Consider the following 21,746-nt stretch of genomic DNA (forward strand, 5'->3'; position numbering starts at 1 on the left):
AGCTCTTAGCAGAACTGATTTGGACGTTGGGAATTGTTGAGCCACTGATAAACCATACACCTACCTCCGGAATTTTAGTCTTGTGAGATTTACTAATACTCGTTATTTGTGTCACTATTAGATGCGTATATAGTTAAGGTCAAAATAAAACAGCTTTCCAGGGCTTTTTCCTGACCGAACTTACAGAAGACTGATATATAAATCAAAAGTTGGTTTTTTTCATGGCCATTAGAGTTTTCCAGTGATCCACATAATTATGTACAGTCTCTTAATCCCAGCTGAATCATTCCTTAGACGCCTGCGTGGTGATCTAGCATTAAAGAAAGACGTGGAGAGAGCTAAGGAAACTTGTGCCTTCCCCATGACAGAGCATACATGGGCCCCTACTTCCGCACATATATTCATTTCTGAAAATGTGACTAATGTCAGAAGCACAAAAGCCGAACGAAAAATGTATTCTGTCAAACAAATTTATTCTGTCAAAAGAGCACGTCTGTTCCCAGGTAACAAAATCTGTATAACACTTCTAATTATACTTGCATTTTCGGACAGAATCTTTGATGATATGTATCTAGTCTTTGCTAATGTATCTTCAATTTGATTGTTTTCATTCACAAATTCAAAAACAGGCTTAAGAACATCCAGTGGAGGCTAACGATTCATCCCTTTCAACAAATCTAATTATTTTTATCTTTCTATCAATTATAAAGAGTTAATGATACACATACTTCCTTCTTTAAATAGCTTTATTGAGCCGTAATTCACCCACTGAAAGTGTACAATTCAATGTATATTCACAAGATTGTGCAGCCATCACGACTTCCTAATTCTGAAACACTTTTGTCCCCCCAGAAAGAAGCCCTGAACCCGTTAGCAATCACTCCCCTCTCCAGCCCCACTGAGTCCCTCAGCCACTGGCAACCGCTAATCTTACTGTCTCTATGGTCGTACCTTCTCTAGACATTTCACATAAGTAGAATCATAAAATATGTGACCTTTTTTGTTTGGCTTTCACTTAGCATGTTTTCAAGATTTATCCATATTGTAGCAGGTATCAGTACTTCATTCCTCTTTTAGATGAAAAATATTCCATTGTCTGGATAGACCACATTTTGTTTATCCATGCATCAGTTGGTAATTTGGGTTGTTTCCACGTTTTGGCTCTTTTTTTAAATTTCTTTTTATTTTTATTATTTTTTGTGTGTATATATTTTTTTATTGACGTATAGTCAGTTTTCAGTGTTGTGTCAGTTTCTGGTGTACAGCACAATGCTTCAGTCATACGTGAACATATATATATTTGTTTTCATATTTTTTAAACCATAAGTTACTACAAGATATTGAATATAGTTCCCTGTGCAATACAGTAAGAACTTGTTTATCTGTTTTATACATAGTAGGTAGTATCTGCAAATCTCAAATAATGCTGCTGTGAACATTCATGCCCAGATTTTTGTGTAGAGGCATGCTTCCATTTCTCTTGGGTGGATACCTAAGAGTGGAATTGCTAGGTCATGTGGTAATTGTACGCTTAACATTTTGAGGAACAGATAAACTGTTTTTCCAAAATGGCTTTACCATTTTGTACTCCTACCAGCAGTATATGCAGGTTTCAGTTTCTCTACATCCTCACCAGCACCTGTTTTCTGTCTTATTGACTGTAGCCATCCTAGTAGGTGTGAGGTAATATCTCACTGTGGTTTTAATTTACATTTCCCTAGTGATCAGTGATGTTGAGCATCTTTTCATGTGCTTAGTGGCCATTTTTCTTTGGAGAAATGTCTATTTAAAACCCCTTGCCCACTTTTTAATTGGCTTGTCTTTTTATTAGTGAGTTGTAAGAGTTCTCTCTATGTATTCTATATACAAGTCTACTATCAGATATATGATTTGCAAACATTTTCTCCCATTCTGTGGATTGTTGCTCTCACTTGCTTGATAGGCACATACTTCCCATCACTACTGGTGGTACTTTCATTTTTCCATTCACACAATTTTATAAGATCGAGGTTAAGATGCAATAAAATAATCAAGTACTTTTCCAGTCATTGTTGGGCAGTTGGATATGGAGACTGCCCTTTGGAAGAGAAACAATTGGCACCCTGCCATCTTGTAAAACGAGGTCTCCTTCCCTAACATGCAGAAATCTGAACTCAGTACAACGGGAAGCTTAGAGATGTCAGCATGTAAGGTAGGAAGTAATTACTACCGCTTACTGAGCGCTTACTAGGTGCAAAAGACTGGGCTAAGCACTTTACATGGGTCACACTGGATCTTCACCAAAGCCCCGTCAGGGAAGTACTATTATCATTCCATTTTACAGATGAAGAAAACAGAGGCCCTTACAGTTTAAGTTGTCAGCGCTTCTCCAGATGGTAAAGTGGCAGAGCTGGGATCCAAACCAGAGCTCTGAGGAGAGTCCTTGTTCTTATCCACAACGCCAGTAGCTCCAGTGCCTGACAGAGGCCAGGCTGCAGACCAGGGCCAGAGCCAGAGGAAACGGTCATAGGTCCTCAGTGGAATGAGGAAAATAAGGACAATGTTGTGGGTTTTTCATGAAGCAAAATATATTCTATTTGGGGGGGTAAGGGTATAGCTCAGTGGTAGAGCCCACGCATACGTATATATTCCATTTAAATGACTGTGTTTTATTCTGGGATTCTTCCTACTTTTCTGGTATTCCATACTGCCTAACTAACACTACCAAAAGGTTATATTTTTCTTATTATTATTACTATAAAAGAAATAAGGGCACATGGTAAAATATTCAAATGGGAAAAAGGATTATTAACTTCAAATTCTTTCCACTCTTCCTCCTTTGACCCGCAGTCTCCACCAGAGGCAACCACAATGGCTAGTTTCTTGTGTATCCTTCATATGAGTGTATATGTATGTGTGTATACAATTTTCAAGACATACAAATGGGACTTACACTCTATATACTGCTTTGCACCTTTTTTTTTCACTTGATAAATATCTTGGTGTAGTTGAATATACTGAATGTACTGAAAAAATATTGACTGAGTCCGTACTCCGTTAGCCACCAGAAGTGGAGCACCAGAGCTAGAGCAACAAATAATACAGACATGGTCCCTGCCTTCGTGGAGATTCTATTGTAATGGGAGAGACAGTCACATGATAAAAATAATGATAATAAAAGAGAATAAGTGCATTTGGGGATGAATGCTAATAAGAAAAGACATTAAGAGAATGGTGATGGGCAGGGGGAATCAACCCCTCTTAATCAGGGAAGACTCTCTGGGGAGGTGACATTTAAATTAAGACCTGAAGGATGGAGCCAGCGTGGAAGAATAAGAACAGCATTCCAGGTAAAGGGATCTGCTAAGGTAGAGACCCCGAGGTAGGAAGGAGCTTGGCTTATTCAAGGAACTTAAGGAAAATGAACAGAGCTGAGGTGTGGGAAACAGGGCAGATGGATGGCACAGGGTACTGTCCAAATGCACTGGGAAGCTGGTGAGGGGTCATAAGGAGGGTGTGGCACAGTCTGGTTTGTGTAGATGAGAGAGAGAGAGAGAGAGAGATGGATGTAGGGACCAGCTCAGAGGCCAGTGAAACCCTTCAGGCAAAAGACGATGGTGACTGGGATGCAGAAAATAAAGGGGACAGATTCTACAAATCTATGGACAGTAGAAGAAACAGCCTCGATGATGGGTTGGCTTGGAGTAGGGTGAGAGGACGGCAAGAGTCAAGGGTGGTACAGGCTGCACGGTTTATGGATTTGGGTGTCAGAGCAGATTAACTTGAACATCTTGGTCTACGATGCCTCTGGAGCAGTCAGAGCAAAGAGTTGTTATCTGGGGCTGAGAGGAGAGATCTCAGCTAGAACTATAAAGTTGGGGGTTATCGACCTGCAATTTTAAATATCTGGGGGTAAGTTGGGGTGTGGAAAAGAATGTTATGGTTACAGACTCAAGTTGCCCATTTTTAAAACCTAGCTTTTCTTAAAGGCTTTAAGTTCAATTTAGAAATCTTGTTATTCCATTATAAATCTAGTAATTTTTCATATAAAGATAAGAACAATCACTTTCACTTGTTCTGTTGTTACTACTAAATTAATTCTCAAGTTTAATAGATCCAGTCCTCCTTAAACATTTAACAGACTTACAGCCTTAATTAATCAAATTTCCTTAGACATTTCAGACTACAATTACAAATTTAATATGCCTGATTTTCTCAAACACTTTAAATGCCCAGCAGAGCAGACTTACAAATCTAAAAAGCCAGATCTTTCTAAGCACTTAAGCAACTGTTTTGTATTAATTACCTAAACTTAGAAATGTAGCGAGTCAGATTCTCTTGGCCATTTCAAGAATCTTAAATCCTACTCAGAGGAGAACAAGATGACAGAAGCTTCTCTCCTGGATTCATTCCTTCATTATCTGAATATTTATTTATATTTCCTTTCTAGAGTTACAGATTTACTCCCCTAGTAAGGGAATCATAATTTTTCCCAGATATTGCTATTTGGAGCCAACCTACATAACAACATAGGGAACACTTATGATAAAGCATTCCTTGAAGAAAGACTGAAAAAAAAAGAACATAGGAAAAAACTAAAAGAATATTTCAAAATGCAAAAATAAATAAATAAGTAAGCTACAAGTCTACATTGTACAGCACAGGGAATATAGCCAATGTTTTATGATAACTACAAATGGAGTATAACCTATAAAAACTTTGAATCACTACGTTGTACACCTGAAACTAATATAATAAATCCATTACACCTCAATAAAAAAATTATACATGGAAGAAAGACTACAAAATAGGGATTTGTACGCAAGGAATAGTTAAAAGCATGTCCCCCTCCACCTGCAAAAAAAAAAAAATACATACATAGAGGCTGGGGGTAATTAGGAGACAGAAACCACACCATAATTTGAACAGGGAAAGGTTAAGATAAAGCTTTATTAATTATATCAGAGGAACATAGTAAGGAGGCAGTGCCTAGTAAGGAGTAAAGAGAACTCTAAAGAATACAGGTTGCAGTTAGAGGGAGCAGACAATACCCCTAGGGCTAAGGCAGAGCACCCAAGAAAAGGCCCCCCTCCCCTCAGAGGGTGGTGCCAGGGGAGGATGGTGTGTGTTCTGCATTAGCCTGGCACTGGATGCAAATGCTATTTTGAAACAAATAATATGTGGGAAACATATGAGCCCTTATCCATATCGATCAACTTTGAAACCAACATCACACACTGCCTTGTTCACATACCTGACTGTATGTCTGAGCATCCCTGCTGGAAGATACACTCTTTTAAGGCAAGGAGTATGTTTCATCTTCTTCCTGTGGCCAAGCCTCAAACACTATATGCTCAATAATTCACTTTTGAATATATGAACTCTGAGGGAAGAATCCTATTAAACTTGCTTTTGTCCCATTAATTTCTCTTTGGATTTTTTCCTACTGTAAGGGCAAGACATGTTATTGGAGAAAACGCAAAGGTAGAAAAAAAGGAGAAAAATATCAACCATATCTCCACTACCCAGAAATCGTTACTGTTAGTACTTTTGGTGTATTTCTTATGCACAAATAGTTGTTCTCTTTTTTTAAAAAAATAGATGTACACACATCATATCCCAAATGCAATGTTATATCCTGCACTGTAAACTTAGTATAAATAAAGCATTTCTCCAATTTATCTCTTTGTTGAAGAGTCCATGGTGAATTATGATATATAGAAAATGTTCACATTGATGTTGAATCTACCTTAAAGGTTGAAAACGTCATAAATGACTGCAAAGTATCTCATTCTGAAGATGTCAGGTTGTTGATTTAACCACTTCCCTTGTGGAACTTTTAGGTTCTTTTTGCAATTTTTCCCATTATAAACAACCCCAGTTTCCAAAAATGGCTGTCCCACATGTGAAATTACTAGGCTAGAGGGTACAAATACGTTTAAGGCCACTGAAGAAAATTTAAGATCACAGGGCATCTCCTTCTAAACATGGAAAACTGGTAGCTTCCCGTTTTCAACAAGACACTAACCTGAAGCCTCCTCAGTGCCACCAAGTACTACCAAAATAGGTACACGTGCTTGGCTATCACTCCCCAAAGCCCCTTCACGCCCCTCCCCCAGAGAAAATGCAGCCCAGCCCTAAGACTGCATAACTGCAAGATTCTAGGCTAGTCCCTTCCGGCCTTTGGCCCTCATTTGTCCCCAGGCTGCCCCGTGGAGAGGTGGTCTGACTAGGCGTGCTAGATTAGAGGATTTCCCTATGGCCCTTACGGGTGTGTGTGACGCCCTGGTCTCCGGGGATCGGCTGGGCGCGGTCACCTCGCCGGTAAACCCGGAGGCTTAAAGCAATAGAAGCTACAGTTTACAGAGCTCCAGGGAGGGCCCAAAATACGGCAATCCCTTCCCCAAGCCGAGATTGGCCCAGCCTTTTCTGCATCTCCTCCGCAGCCCCTCCTCTTTCCCGCGGTTCACTTAGTCCACCCTCCTCCACACCTCATCCCAACTTCCGATTCTTCCAGCGGAGGGGTCATCCAAGCCTCTGGGGTTCCCTTCCCCCTCCCCTTCTCTTTCCCCGCCGACCATGTCAGTCTGTCTCCCCAGTGGGGAGTCGCGGCCACCCCCAAGCTTGACTACCTTGCAAAAACCGCCATCAGACCCTCATCATCTCTTCTGCACGTCTTTCCACGTATCTGTGCGGTTGTCCCTCTGTCTTTCCCGCCATGACTGTCTTTATGTCCTGTCTCACCCACCCTAACTCCCGCCGGTCTCCAAGTCCTTTGGTCCTGGTCCTCCCGTTTTACCCCGTCTGTCCCTCTCATGACAGTACCTCCAACCCTTTTAGGTCCCCCCTCGTATGCCCTTCCGCGTGTCTGTCCCTCTGTACCCCCGCCCACGTCTGTACTTCTGTCCGCCCCCGAAGGTGATCCTCTGTTCCTGCAGTCCAGCCCTCCGTCCTGCCAGGCCTCTGCTCACCATCCCTCCCCGGGCCCGGAGAGTCTGCGGCCGGGTTCCCCTCCCTCACCCAGGGAACTCTTCCTTCTTCCACTTTCTCTACTTTGAACCCATCCCAGCAGAGTCCAGGAAGTAGCCTGGCGCCGGGGACTGGCGGCCGTGAGGTCCAATGGGACATGTCAGCGGCGGCGGGGGCCCCGCCCATAGAGCGAACACGGCCAATAGAAGTGAGGAGGCAGGACTTCCGCTGCCCCGCGGAGGGCGGGGGGAGCGAACTGTTGTGGTGCGGAGCGTTGGGCGGGCGGCGGCCGGGCGGCCCAGGGGCTGCCGAGGGACTCGGGGTGCAGCCGAGCGGCTGCAGGGGTGGGGCGGGCCGGACGCGCCGCGGGGCCCGGGCGCCGCGGGTTCGAGGCCGGGCCCCGCGCCGGGAGGCCGTGCCACCCCGGGGGAGCTGCCCGGCAGCGAGTTTGCCTGGCTGCAGAAAGAAGGCGGGAGCCGGCGGGGGCCCTTCGAACCCCGCTGGCAACCCGGGCCTGGAGTCCCCGGGGAGCGGCTGCTTCCTGGGACGCCCTCCCGGACGTCCCCGCCGAAGGGTAACGGTTCAGGGTCCCCGGCAGAAGCCACCTCCGGGTGACTCCCAGCGGGGCCCTGCGAGCCGCGGGAGTCGACCCCGGGGCCGCGAGCGGAGAAGAAGGTGCTCGGCGGAGACGCGGCGGCGGGGGCCGAAAGAGCCGGAGAGCGGCGGAGCAGAGCCGGGCCTCCCGGGCGCGGAGCAGGGCAGCGCCTCGTCTGGAGACGGACTCTGGGACCCTCGAGTGCGGGGGTCTGGGCGACCTGCCCCGCGGGGAGCGGGGCCGCGGAGTGGCCTACGGGGGACCCTCCCCCAGAGGGGCCGGCCCGGGGCGGGGAGATGAACGGCTTTAGCACCGAGGAAGACAGCCGCGAAGGGCCCCCAGCTGCCCCCGCCGCCGCCCCCGCCCCGGGCTACGGCCAGAGCTGCTGCCTCATCGAGGACGGCGAGCGCTGCGTCCGGCCCGCGGGCAACGCCTCCTTCAGCAAGAGGGTCCAGAAGAGCATCTCGCAGAAGAAACTCAAGCTGGACATCGACAAGAGCGTGAGTCCGCCCCCGCCGCCGGCTGGGCCCGGGCGCACGGCCGCTCTCGGGCAGCTGCCCCGGGCTGCGGGCCGGACCCCGGGGCCCTCGTCGCCCTTTATCTAAAAACTGAGGAGTTGGACTCGAGCTTGCAAAGGCCGCTGGGCTCTGACAGGCTCTAACTGGGTCGCTTCCCAGATCCAGGAGGTTGGGGAGGGGGAGGCTCCGAGGACCCTTCTTGCCTGGGAAGATTTGACACTAGTTTTTGGTTCGTTTTATTGGTTTAGATATGGGAGCGGGAAGGGTTGGGTTCATTTTGTTGGCCCACGAAGGAGCAGATATTAGGGCGGGGGTGATTTGAAGGGACCCGGCTCTTCTCCAACTTCTTCCTCCTCGGATCCCTGTTATTCCTTCCGAAAAGGAAAGGTGGCAGTTACTTCCCTCAGCTTCTGCAGAGGGTCACCGAGCTCGCCGCTTCGCAGGCAGCTGTGGGGAAATAGGATTTTTCACGGATGTGGCAGAAGTAAGGCCAAGACCAGGTCTTGGGAGGTGGCTCTTGTAGACTGGAAGGAAAAAAAATCCATTTTTATAGGGGTAACTTTTTTTCAGAAATGCCCGGGAGGGTGGGGTAGGTAATTTAAATTTGAATAGAGAAGTTTTCCTGGGTGATTTCACCGCTTCTAGTTAACTATTCTAAAGATGTGCCTATTGTCAACCAATTAAGAACTTTTTAGCTTAACATCTGTTGCTGCGAGTCTTAAGTGGCTGCCTCTTGATTAGGAATTGGAAATAAATTAGTAGGGTATTTAATATTTGGGTAGACCGGCCAAGAGATTGGGTAGTTGACATCCATTCTCTTTTAGGAGCAGAATTTCCTCTTTGGGAGTGGGCATTGGGGGAAATCAGCGATTTCTCCTTAAACTGAAAGGAGACCCACTTTTCCATTTCTGATTTTGGTGCTGAAACTGAGGCCCAGGGATAGGAAATGACGGTGCCAAAGTCACACAGCACGTAAGAGGCTGGTTAGTTTCTTAAATCCGTTGTCTGATTTACTTCCAAGCCCCATACCTAAGCCTTGATTAAGTATTTATTAAATAAAAAAATCTTCCTACCCTTTCCTCCAGGCTCATCCCTCCCACCCCCAGTTTTCTCTTAAGTTAATGATTATATTTGCAAGTCTTGAATGGACAGATGCATTTTTTAAATGGTTGGGGGTGAGTTAATGGGCTTCTTATTATAAGTCTCTATCAATAAATGAATAAAGGAATGAAAGGAATTCATCTGAGAGCCAGCAACCGGCTAGACACTAAGGTGGCCTGGATTGGGACACGTGTTGAAGTGAAATGCGTAATTCTAAGACAGCAGTGAATTCATCCTCATGGAAACACTGCCCACCTTCTGTGTAGGTTGTTGGTGCCTTTACTTAAGCAGCTAATAATAATATTTTCCAGTCCTCGAAAAAAAGAAATTTCCAGTTCTTTTAAGCCTACCATCTGAAAATTGTGCTGCTGCAGCCAGAGCTGCATTTGCCTGTGACCCCACTGGAAAGCCTGCGTTGGGCTGTGTTGACCCTTCTACACACATTGTCTAGAAGAGAGGCAGCCTGAGCCTGGTACTAGAGTGACCAAAAGGTAATGTTTCTGAAGGAGTAGGGTTTCCAGGTAGAATCACTCATGGTTTGTTTCAAGGTGGTGTTATAGAGTCATTATTTCTGAAAGGGATTCTATTTCATTCTCACAGGCTTGGACAGGAATTCAATTCTAAGTAACTGCTGTGTTACAAGAATTTTTAGCTGTTGCAGAAAGTGAAACAGGAAAAAAAAACCACTAGAGCCTTTTCTACCTCCCTCCTTCCTCCACCCGTAACTCCCCAGAGGCCACTGAGCTCTGAAATTTCTGAAAACCAGTATGTACTTGAAAATGGTGAAGAAGAAATAATGACTATTTATCTTGTAAAAGGGTTTAGCAGAGAACCTTTGTAAGTAATAGCACCTTAAACCCAGCTCACACAGTTCAGCTCCTTTCATGTAGACATTGGCGGTGTTCTGTGATTTATTAAGATATAATAAGCTTTCAAACATCCCTCCAATTGACATATATCTGCTTTTTTCTGGAGAAAAGTGGAAGTGGAGAATAGTGTAAGGAAAATGTGGGAGTAGGAAGGGACACATGGCAAGGGTCGGAAGGCCTAGATGACCTTGGCCGGGTCATTTCCCCACTCTTGAGTGGTGGCTTGAGTTTATCCCTCTAGAAAGTGAGATGGGGCCAGGGGGTTACTGGTGGTTGCTAAGTTCCCTTCCATCTAAGGTTCCATTACTCTGATGTCCTAACCTGAAATCTCCCAGCCACAGCTTTAGGAAATCACTTTTTCTGCCTGTCCTTTTTCCAAGGCTGATACCCTGTGAATTTGAGGAGCAGCTTAGTCTCAAATTTTCCATGTGGTTCTAGCCAATCTGAGTGCCGGGTTCCTGTCAGGGATGTAGAGTGGGCTGTGCGTGTGCTTTCTGCCCTGATGAAAGCTCGTCCAGTAGTCTATACGTCAATTAGACAGTATTCTTTGGGACAATGACACGTGCTGTGTCTGAAAGGCCTTTGACAGAGGGAAATCTGGCAAAGCTATTCCAATTTGTAACCATGTGTACATGTGGCTTTTACTGGCCTAAGCTGCTTTTAGATGCAAGGGGCTGCCCATGTCGATGCAACAGCACGTACTGGATACCTGCTGCCTGCAAGACACTATCACAGTATAGACTTAAAACTACTCATGACTCACTGATCCAACCACATGAAAGTGCTAATTCATCTGAATAAAAAGCAATTTTCATTATTTTCTCCATGAAAAGGCCTGAATTAATTATGCTGATTTCCTATCAGCTTACTTTTTTATTTTTAAGCACTTGAGGAACAAGCTCAAATTCAGAAGAATATTTGTGCAACATCTGGTTCCATGTCACCAACCCCGAGTCATTTACACAGCCATTCAGTTGGTTAGGTTTTGGAATGGTTCCTCCAGCCGACCGTGGTACTTACGTTCTTAATAAAAACCCGTTGGTCACATCTGAGCTGCTGTTGCCACTCTGGCTTACTGTTACGCCTCTAGCCTGCATTAGACAATCAGCAGTAGTATCCAGCTTCTTTTCTGTGGTTCCCCTTGTGGATCAGATGTGTGGTGATGCAAGAATTATAAATTGAGACAGAAATAAAAGTTTTTCAGAATAGTAGCTGTTGTCAGTGTAAAAATAAAATGTCCCGTACAGTCCCTACTCTCCTGCTCCCAGGGGCAGTGCATTCCAGCCCAGTGAAAGGTCCTAGCTCCTACAGGTCTGAAAATGTCATATCACTCCTGCTTCAGAAACCCTGGGGGACTCTGTCTCGTCTGAAGGGAAGTCCAAGCTGTTCTCGCGCCCACTACCCCTGAATTTCTTGTGATGCTCCTATCCAGGGAGTGACAGGGTCTCCGTGGGGCCTCCTCACTCCCGCCTTCAGTCAGCCTCATTTGAAACTTAAGTGTGGGCTCTTACCACCTGGAATGCTTCCTGTCTGCCTCCAAGTCTGCCCTGCACCCTGGCTAGCTCAGCCTCAGAGACCTCTCCCTTTGCTGAATCCGTCCTGTTTGTCGTCTTTACTGCTTAGAGGGATTTGGTTTATAATACACCACCCAGTGTGATGGTAGCGTTCTCTGTGAGGGCATCTCCTTCTGCAGCTCGGTAGTAACTCTGGAAATTCCGGGCTGCATCTTGTTCTTCTTTCTCCCTCCAGTGCCTCATCAGGGAGAGCAGCCCCACAGTTTGACAGATCCCTGTTGCTGTTTTCCTGGAATTGGCAACTCTGACTTTAATTTGCTTCCCTTCAGGTAAGGCACCTGTATATCTGTGACTTCCACAAAAACTTCATCCAGAGCGTACGAAATAAAAGGAAGAGGAAGACGAGTGACGATGGTGGAGATTCTCCTGAGCACGACACTGACATTCCTGAGGTAAAGGTCCAAAACTTCAGCTTGAGAAGGCTGGGAGGCTGGGTTCTCATCTGATCCTTACCTCTGGCCTGGTCTAAGTAGTAACTTGAGTCCTCTTTGGTGTGGTTTATTTGAAAAGTGAATCATAGAATCATGGTAATACGGAATCTGGGAGATGAGAGCTTGGAAATCAGCCAGTCTGACTGCCCCACCTTTTTACAGACAGGCACAGACACTTGGGGTCACACGTGTATCTTGGGGGCTCCGATCCAGTGTCTTCTCCAGTAGGCCATGCTGCCTTTCTTCAAGAAGCCCCTGACAAATGCACCATATAATACAACCACAATGTCAAGGTTTTTAAAACTTTGTTTTTGCCTTTAAAGTTGAAGGCTGAGTGAATGTGTATGGATTGAGGGAAGCCACTCCCCCTGTTCTGTGGTGTGCAAAGTGAAGGTGTAACTTGTCAGGTCATACCCGCTCTGAATCTCCATCAGTCTCTGATTCCTGGCCCAGGCTCGTTCCCAAAGATCTATTCCAAGGTCAGTTACCCAGGGCCAGGGTTTCTCAACCCTGGCACTTTTGACACTGGGGGCCAGATAACTCTTCACGGTGGGAGCTACCCTGTGCACCAAAGGATGTTTAGCGGGATCCCTGGCTTCTAGCCACTAGGTGCCAGGCATACCACCCTCTGAGTCGTGACAGTCAAAAACTGTCTCCAGACATTGCAGGTGTCTGCTGGGGGCAGACTCATCCCCTGTTGAGAACTACTGCATAGACAGAGAGCCCCAGGCTTCTTAAACCAGAGGCCCACCTTTCCTTCAAGGTGCCAGTGTCTGTTAAGCAAGGCTACTGGGAGGAATATCGGATTTCTCTCTCTCTAAATTGTTTTCGCTTAAGACTCAGCAAAAGAAGAACCATTTATAATGTACATTGAATATTTGACACATGAATATTTCATAAGGCAACCGCCTGTTAGCACTCAGAGTGAAAATGACTGTGTAGGAATAGAAAGAGTAGGCGGGCCTTTGTCTGCAGATGTGGAGGAAACCTTTGAAAATATGTCCCTTTCCCTCTGCCCCTCCCTATGTCCCCTTTTCTGGCGTTGGTTTACAGTATCTTTCTGATGCCTTTAGCACTATTATTATTATTTTTGCGAAGAAATGGATATATTCACTTTCTAAATGCTTTTCACAAAAAAGGGGGGGGGGGTAGAGGAATGTTTTGAAAAAGAATGAAGGACTTTGGTCCCTCTTATTGATAATTCATTTTGTTTTTAAGTGCTCTCCACCTGCCTGAAGCAAGAACGTCTCTTTTAGAGGCAGGTAAAGGCAGCCCAACCTTCTGGGCCTTCAGTATTTCATGACTGTGCAGCTTTCCTCTTTCCCGTGTTAGAAAAAGAAGGGAGGGTCCTTTCCCCGGTGTTATGCAGCCATCTGCAGAGACCACGACCCTACCCTGCTGATTTGCACATCGGCTCCAGTAGCTCTGAGCTCTCTCTGGAGGGTCGCTAAGGATTCTAGTGCCCGCAGGCTGAGCCCGGGGAAGAGCTGTTTGAGAATTCCCGTCTTTCCCACTGTGCTCCACGCCCCTCTGTCTGGTCCAGGCCAAGCTCTGGCCTGTCCTCCAGGATGTGTGTCTGCCTTTACCTTGGCTCTTTGTGCTTGCCACCCCCCTAGCATCAGCATCCCCAGCTCCACCTCACCGTTTCATGTCTGGATCATTGCTGTAGCGTCTCTCTCTGCCGTCTCCCTAGCCCCAGCCAGTCGTCCCTGCAAACCACCACAGATCCATCTTCCTAGAACAGCACCCTCCCACATTGGCTCAGCTCCTCCTGCTTTTCACGACACGCTGTCACTCAGTCTCACCTTTTAAACCCATCACCAGTGCCTCCGACCCTCTGGCCCGTGTGTTCATCTCCTGGCTTTCCGAGCTCATGGCCTTCTCTCTCATTCCCTACTGTATCTCTGTTCCTCTCTGCCTTTCTGAACCCTGCCCCTCCTTAGCATAAGCTTCACCACCTCCATCAGCCTCCTGGGACCACCTTTCCCCAGCTGGAATTCCACTTCCATGGTTGTTTCTGTCTCCCAGCCAGTTACTAGTACTCAGTGGACCATTTCTAAGACTTCTTTGTAGTTCTCTCCATCCCCACCCCTACCTAGTGTAGTGCTAGGCACATCGTGGGCTCTCGGTGAGTCATGGCTGGTCAGGTGATGGATAATGTGTTTCTCCTCTTCTCTCTAGGTTGATCTGTTCCAGCTGCAGGTGAACACTCTCCGACGTTATAAACGACACTACAAGTTGCAGACCAGACCAGGCTTCAATAAGGCCCAGTTAGCAGAAGTAGGTAGACAAAATTACGCTCTAAAAAGGGAGAGCCAGCACTGAACTTCTGTTGGTGACCTTGATTCTCCCTCCTGCTGTGTGTCTGTTGATCGTAATCCCCGCTCTCCCTCTGGAAGCAACTTCCATTTCCCTCTTTTGCACAATTTAGACTCCCCCAGCTTTAGACCTAGAAAAGCCTGATTTTCATAAAAGAAACCAGGGCGCAGAGAAAAGAAAGGACTTGCTTAAAATCACACAGCAAGTTGGTAGCTTGGAATCTCAAGACTCCTGATTCTAAGTCCTGAGTGTTCTTTTGTTTGTTCATGTGTTTGAATCTTGTTTTGCAAGATTCTTTCCAGTTATGTTCCATTCTGCACATTGGGTGTGTCACATTAATCATCCCCAAACCTTCACTCAGGTTCAGTAGGAGCTATTTTTCTTTCTTTGGTTTTTTTCCTTGATTTCTTCTACTCTGATGTTAGCAATGGAAGTATTTATTATAATGAAAGGAGCCCAAGAACGGTTCCTCCTGCCCTGAACCCTTAACACAGTTCCAGGCATGGGGTGGGGTGGGGCGCTCCATGGGCATTGTTTTAATACACTGACCGCCTGCTTTGATGCTTCTGGTGCTGTTGGCATTTGTGTGGGAGCCCTCTCATCCCTTTCTAAATGTGTTTTTCTGCCTGTTGTAGAAAAACTTGGAAAATGATGAAAAGAAAAATACAACCCCACCATCCAGAGAGAAGCACTCGGTAGTTCTAGTTCTCTGACTCCCTTTTCCTCTGTCCTCGACACCTCGGTCCGTCCAGAGATGTCCCTAGAGGCTCACAGCCCCGTTGGTTTGTGGTCCTTCCTCTAGGGGTTTCTTGCTGATCCATCATTTTTTCTTAAACGTCTCCATCAGCATCCAGATAAAACATAGACGCAGACAAGCCTTTCTTACTTCAAGATAACATTACCCACTTGCCAGTGTCCACCCCTGATGGAAGGGATGGGATGAGGTGGGGCAAGAGAAGACCTGCCTTCCCAGGGCTTGTAAATAAGTCAAAGTTCAGGAATATAGAGTAAATGATGAATTTTTTTTTCAAATCTGATACGTCTTTCAAGAGGCAGTTATGTACTATTTAGATGATTTTTTGGGGTCAGGCACTTACATCTGTTCAGTTGGCTGTTTATTTGACACAGTTTTAAAAAGACAGTTTTCTGCCCAGTTCCAGGGCCTGAGAGGTTGTGGTCAGAGCTAGCCAGTCAGAGCCGTCCCAGCCTCTTCCTCCATGGGGATGACCTTGACACTATGCCGTGGTTGGCTGCCACTGAAATAGAAGTCCACCTTGGGAGTATTGTGGGTTAAAGTGCCACTTTTGGAAGCCCGGAAAGCAAGTCAGCTGAACCTGGGAGAGAAGGGCGTTCTGAGCGTTCAGCACCGCAGGGCGTCCTGCGGTCGCCACCGCCCCTCCCGCACTCTGGAGCCACCTGCTCTTTCCTCTTTTGCACGACTTAGAATTTGTGGCCCTGATTTATCCGTGGTTTAATGGACTTTGTTTCCCCCCACCCCCAATGCAGACTGTCAGCCGACACTTCAGGAACATACCTGTGAATGAAAAAGAGACCCTCGCTTACTTCATCTACATGGTGAAGAGTAACAAGAGTAGACTGGACCAGAAGTCAGAAGGCGGCAAGCAGCTCGAGTGAGGGTGAAGCCTGTCTCCAAGAAGTGACGTGTAATGCTTCATGCACAGGTGATATCTGCTACATTTACGCCCACAAAGACTGTTAAATTTTATTGTAAATAAAAAAGTTTGAATGATGAATACTGTAAATCTTTTCAGTCAGGAGGATTATATTCTCATGATTCAGCATGTTTGTACAAAGACTTTCTTTTAAGACAACTCCTGGACTTAAAATACAAGATCAGAAAAAGAATTAAAGGAAAACAATGCATTGCCATATGCAACAAAGCGTGAAGTCAGTTCTACTGGAAACGTGGGACGACAGATATTTTGGTAGTCACCTTGCAGTTCCGCGCCGCCACCCGTGAGGGCAGCCCTGGCACAGCGGCGAGGTTCGGCTGACGGTGGAGGTGCCCGAGCAGACCCGGTCTGCTGGGAACTCAGATGCCCCGCTGTGTCGGGGGCTTTGTTACTTATCAGCAAATCAGTCTGACCGGTCCCCTCACCGGCCCTGTGCCTTGCACACAGTAGGCACTCAGTCACCGCTTGCTGGCTTATCCAGCTGTCACTAACAGTGCCAGCCTTGTAATATCTGCTTCCCACCTCTCGGTATTGAGACCTCTGCCGTTTCTGTTGCTCACCATTTAACTTCTAGCATGTGGAGATCCTGGTGCACCAGTGGAGGTTTCAGATCAGACGAGGACTTCAGGGCAATCTCATGTGCCAAGCTGTATTTGTGGAGGTTCCAGAAACACTGATGTGGACCCGCTCCCAGGAGCTGTGGCCCTTTGTGCACCCCTCCACGCTTCATTCTTTGGGATGAAGTTATGTATTATGACTTCAGCCATGCTCTTGGGCGAGAAAAGCTTTGATAAAAATGGAGATACTTAGTTGTTGGGGGCTCATGTCTTCAGAAGTAACTAATCCTTAGTTCACAACCAAAAGGAAGCTGCCAAGGGCCAGGTGATTCCTGCTTGAAAGTCCAGCTCTGGGATAGAAGGTCTGACTAGCCTTGATTTCCTGAGCCTGGGGGTCAACAGCAAATCATGGGCTTAAACAACAAAGGTCAGTGCCATCTGATGTTCATTTCTGTGAGCAATTTGCCTCCCTCTTGGGAAAGATTGCTAAAGTTTATTTTTCTTAAGTATTAAAAATTACCTGATTTTTATGTTCAAAAACTCAGATTCCTCTATCTAATTATATCAGGGCCAAAGTATTGTTTGAAAACAAAGCTTTATATCCAAAAGCATGCTTTTGCAAAATTTTCTAATCAGTATGTTGGGGGTGGGCAGAATGTGGACTGGGGTGGGAAGAAAAAGAAGAAAGGACTTGAATTCTAGTTCTGACCATCTTGACATATGTTGTGGTCAAAAGTATCACTTTTTACTCAGTTTTCATTCTGAGTTCTTTCTTAAGCCTTAAAGAATAAAAGCAACAGTGGACAGCCTGGCCTGGCAGAGTTTTAGTGTCTCACAGATGGCTCAATCTTAGCGTCAGCACAGAGAAGTCAGAACGAAACCACGCCCCTGCCCAAGCAGGGCGGTGGGGCGCCCAGGGACTCGGCCTGCGGAACGTGCGTTCTGCGCGTAGGGACCGGGCCGCCACTCACCGAGCTTTCACCAGTGTTCACGATGCATGCTAGAAAACTGCAGCCTTTTAACATATATAAATGAATGTACATAGCGCATACTCTAGACCATGGGGGCTCTTAACTTTCACACACCTGACTGTGGATGGCTCGTCAGGGTGCTCTCTGCGTGTTTTCCGCCATTCAGATTCAATACGTATTTAGAGATTGTCTCACTACTTACAGCTGAAGGCTGTTGATGTGTAGGAATCAAGAAGGCTCAAAAGTCTGTGGCTTATGTAGGTTTTTTTCCCTGACAACCTGAGTTAGAAAGGTTTTGAAGACTTCAAACACCAAACCGCCTTTGTCAAGAGGAGTGTTTTCTCATCAGGCTGGAGTTCGGGGGCGGATGGAGTTAAGGTACTGGTAACCTGCTCTCTGGAAAATGTCTCTGTCTTATTGAGAAAAGAAGCGTATCTTTCTGATGTTCAAACCAAAATTGTGGGTGTGTAGGTCACATTACTGCTTCTTGAGCAGCCAGTCTGTGTTCCCGGTTGAGAGAGACGGCAGTACATTTCTGTACAGGAAGTCGTGGTGTCGGGCTCCATCCGTTCAAGTGTGTCTGTCAGCGTGCTTTTGTGCCCAAGTGAAGCCTGGGGAAACCTTTCACCCTCGGCCAGATGCCGTGTGCACGCGAGTCCCGCACCATCCTTCCTCTAAAGAGAGGTCCTTTGGAAAAAAGGGGAGTTTGTGGTGTCTTTTCAACCTTTGATAACACGTCAAGTGAGGGAAAAGACAGAGCTCTCTGAACTTAGGCTTTTCTTGTGTGCAGAGATCTGTTCTTTCATCAGACCACTAAGCCACTTGCCTTAGCTCTTCTGCGGTTTCCCATGGCTTGATCTGCGGGCAGGAGACTTCTGTCTGTTAGAAATGGCTGGACCCTCCACAGCAACTGGGTCTGGCTTCGAGGAGCAGTGGGGTTTGGGGAAAGCAGCACTCGCGCATCATGGCTGCCTGCATTTTGATACCACCTGTCAAGGACCCGCTTCTTTCTCTCCACCTGTAATGTCGCAACATTGCCTGCTCTCCTCTTGGTGCTCCTGGGCAAAACTGGAATGTGAAAGCCAGAACTGGCGTTGTCTTCTTAAAGAGCAGGCCCCTGCCTCGGTTGCAGCCTCGTGTGGTTCTTTCTTATGCCCTGAAGGTTGTCACGTGGATTGTCACCATCCTGCCATTCACATCGCTTCGTTTTAAGGCTTTTAAAAAACGGACAAACTTCTTATTTCGACGAACGAACTCGGCAACAGCAGGTGAAAAACATTGTAGCTGTATCCCTTGAAAGATTGAAACCAAAGGGTTCAAGACCAGTGATGTAACAGGAATAGAAATTGCACTTGCGTGTTAACAGCTGCCAAGTTAGCTGTTCTGTCTTAGCTAGAAAGTCACCACTTGTCTTCCAGAGAATAGACATGCATAATTGTTTGCAGCTGAAATGTTGCATCTAACCTTGGCATTTCGGCTGTTTATTTTGTGGAAACTTTTTTGTTAATACTCTGCAGGGCAACTGCCTGGTAGAAAGGAGAAGGTGGGAGAGAAGCTTACTCTGGGGCCCGACTGTGCATCCCAGAGTTGCTGCTGCCCAGAAATCATCTGAAGGCTCTGTCATTACAATGAGAGGATCCACGAGGCGGGAAGAGCCTGTAAGTCGTCCAGTCCAGTCTCCCCATAGGTGCTGACATTCTGCCTCCAGCCGTCCCGACATGGGTTTGAGCAGTCTGGGCTTAAACACCTCTGAGGACAGAGTACTCACTACCTCCTGGGGAAGCCTGTTCTCTCTTTGTAAACCTCTGGCTTTTCTGTGATCCCTCTAATTTCCATCTCAGTCTCTGCTCAGTGGGGGCCACGATGAACGAGACAGTTGGCCAAGGACCTGGTTGCTGCCACGTCTCAGGGCACAATGCTTGTCTTTTGGAAAGGAGCCACTAGCAGTTAGACACTGTGGTGCCCTGACTGTCCTTCCCCCTGAGTACTGGTCCATTTAGTGCCTTGCTGGAAATGTTGAGGCAGCCCCATCAGCCTGGTTAGGCTCTGCTTGCTGAAGCTGATGGGGGAGGTCAGGGGAGAAGGGAGTGCTAGCAGCCTGCTGAAAACTGCCTTAAAGTGGGCAGGGCCTTCGTTTTGTGCTCGCCTTGTAGAAACTACCACTCACGTGGCTCGGGGGAAGTTTCTGCTGGGAGATTTTAAAGTGTGACTGTTGCTCTGTGTGATGGCCGCTGAGGGCTCGCACCTTAAGATTCATGGAAGGACTTTCACACACATCGTTTTTACCGAGAAAACAAAGCTTAGGAACTTGGGGGAACCACGTGTGTTGGTGTCAGAGAAGTACGCATTTTCATGCTGCAAAGTCCTGTAAGTTTGCTGTTGCCCGGTCATTGATTTTTAAAGGTGGGGAAACTAAAATTTCCAGTAGACTTGGCCAAGTCCCGTGCCATCACCTGGACCCGCCCCTCGCCCTTCGGACCCGCCCGGCGCTCTTTCACTTTCCGACTTGTAGCTGGGCTGTAACCCAGCCTGGCTGAGCTGCCCTCAGGTTCTTGAGACCGTGCGACTGAGCGGAGGCTCCCAAGGCCAACCTGGCTCTCAGGGACTGTAAGCCAACCTGCAGAACTCGAGTGTGTGAAAGCATTGGGAAGGCAGTCAGGCGAGTTTTGCAAAACAAGTGGGAGGGGAGAACAGAAGTAACCTATCATTTAAAACCAAGGTTCAAAAATTCCGGTGGGAAATGTAGCGTTGTCCTAGAATCTAAATTCTCATGGAATGGACTTGCTCTGTGGGTCAGACTTCAGCCTTTCAGGTGGTCCTTTGAGGTTGAGTGATTCAAGTGGCCCTGACTTGGACAAACACAGCTCTGTGGTCCTGCCGCCCATAGCCCCCATCCCTGTTTCTGAGAGAGGCGGTTGCACTGAAGGGCAGGTGGGCTCAAAATCATGCCCTGGGAAGCATGACGCTTTAGGGGTGCCTTTGTCTTCCTTTTGTTTGATTATAGACTCTTTCCAAGTTTGTGGTTAGGAAGGGTGGAGTTGATCTGATGTTTTTAGGTGGATTCCAGCCTGGGGCAAGGCGGGACCTTTTCTTAGGGTAGAAATGTCTACACTCAGTTATTTCATCAAGCTTGCATTTTCAAACACTAACCCTTCTGTTGCTTCCACTTAATGAATCCATCTTTGCCAATGACAGGGTCATGCGGGAGCTGTCTGTATTCTGTTATGACCATTAGAGTGTTTTGGGGTGCAGATTGTTGTTGTTTTTTTTTTTTTTTCCATTTTGTAACTGCCTTATTGAAAAGCAAGTGCCCTTCCATTTCAGGCCTCCTCATACTGTACGTGTTTCCTTCCAGATCTGGGGGATCATTTGTATTTTAATTCTGTAATCTATGGCTCTGTACTGTTGACAGGCTCTCAATTCTGTGGGGTCTCCTTAGTATGTATGTGACTTTTCATGTTGCAATATCACAGATGGGACGGCCCGACTTTCGCTCTTAATAAACGATCTGAATGAGAAATGAGAGACACTCTGTTGTTCTCTTTGAACGTCCACGTGGAGTTCAGATGCCTTCACTTGCGCGTTTGGCCCCTGGCTGTGCAGGACAGTGACTGGTGACAGCTCCTCCCCTCCCGCTTCCGTTCCCAGTGCCCACCGCACGGGTTCAGATCCAGAAATCACGTGCAAAGAGATGGACTGCAGTTCGATGGCCTGAGTCTGGAGCTGAGTGCCGTGTAGATTACCAAGGGCTTCACTCCGGGTCTTAAGTTATCCATCTGTGAGAGTTCTAAGTAAACTGGATGGAGGGATACAAATTGAAATGTTGGGGTGTGGGGTAGGGAGAGCATGCTGCAGACTGGAAAACTCAGTCTTTCTAAGGGCAGCCCCACTTGGCTCTGCCTGTTGTTGCCATGTGGCATGCCAGCCCTGTGTGGCCATTTCTCACAGTTGGTCAAGAGGAGCTGGGGATAGACCTTTATATAAATATTCCGGTGTTTAAATGCCTCAAAAACTTATTTTTAGCAGTGCACGGGCTAGCATTTCTTCACCTGTAAAGCCTTGCTATGTAAAGTTGGTCTATCACCTGAATGCTTGTTGGAAACAGTGGAATCTCTGCACTACCTCGCCTGCTAGCGGCTGCTCGATCAAAGGCCCCAGGCTATCTGACT

The 21,746-nt window shown here is 46.8% G+C and overlaps 1 protein-coding gene across 1 annotated transcript; it reads left to right on the top strand.

Annotated features, from left to right (window-relative positions):
• The first annotated feature begins 7,201 nt into the window (after nt 1-7,201).
• SAP30L (SAP30 like) lies at nt 7,202-16,109 on the top strand. The gene is made up of 4 exons (XM_074360974.1): nt 7,202-8,043; nt 11,875-11,997; nt 14,218-14,316; nt 15,862-16,109. The coding sequence occupies exons 1-4, from the start codon at nt 7,840-7,842 to the stop codon at nt 15,988-15,990; spliced, it is 555 nt and encodes a 184-aa protein (XP_074217075.1). The 5' UTR covers nt 7,202-7,839; the 3' UTR covers nt 15,991-16,109.
• Nucleotides 16,110-21,746: the final 5,637 nt, after the last annotated feature.

Source organism: Camelus bactrianus, chromosome 3, assembly GCF_048773025.1.
Source record: "Camelus bactrianus isolate YW-2024 breed Bactrian camel chromosome 3, ASM4877302v1, whole genome shotgun sequence".
Classification (NCBI taxonomy): domain Eukaryota; kingdom Metazoa; phylum Chordata; class Mammalia; order Artiodactyla; family Camelidae; genus Camelus; species Camelus bactrianus.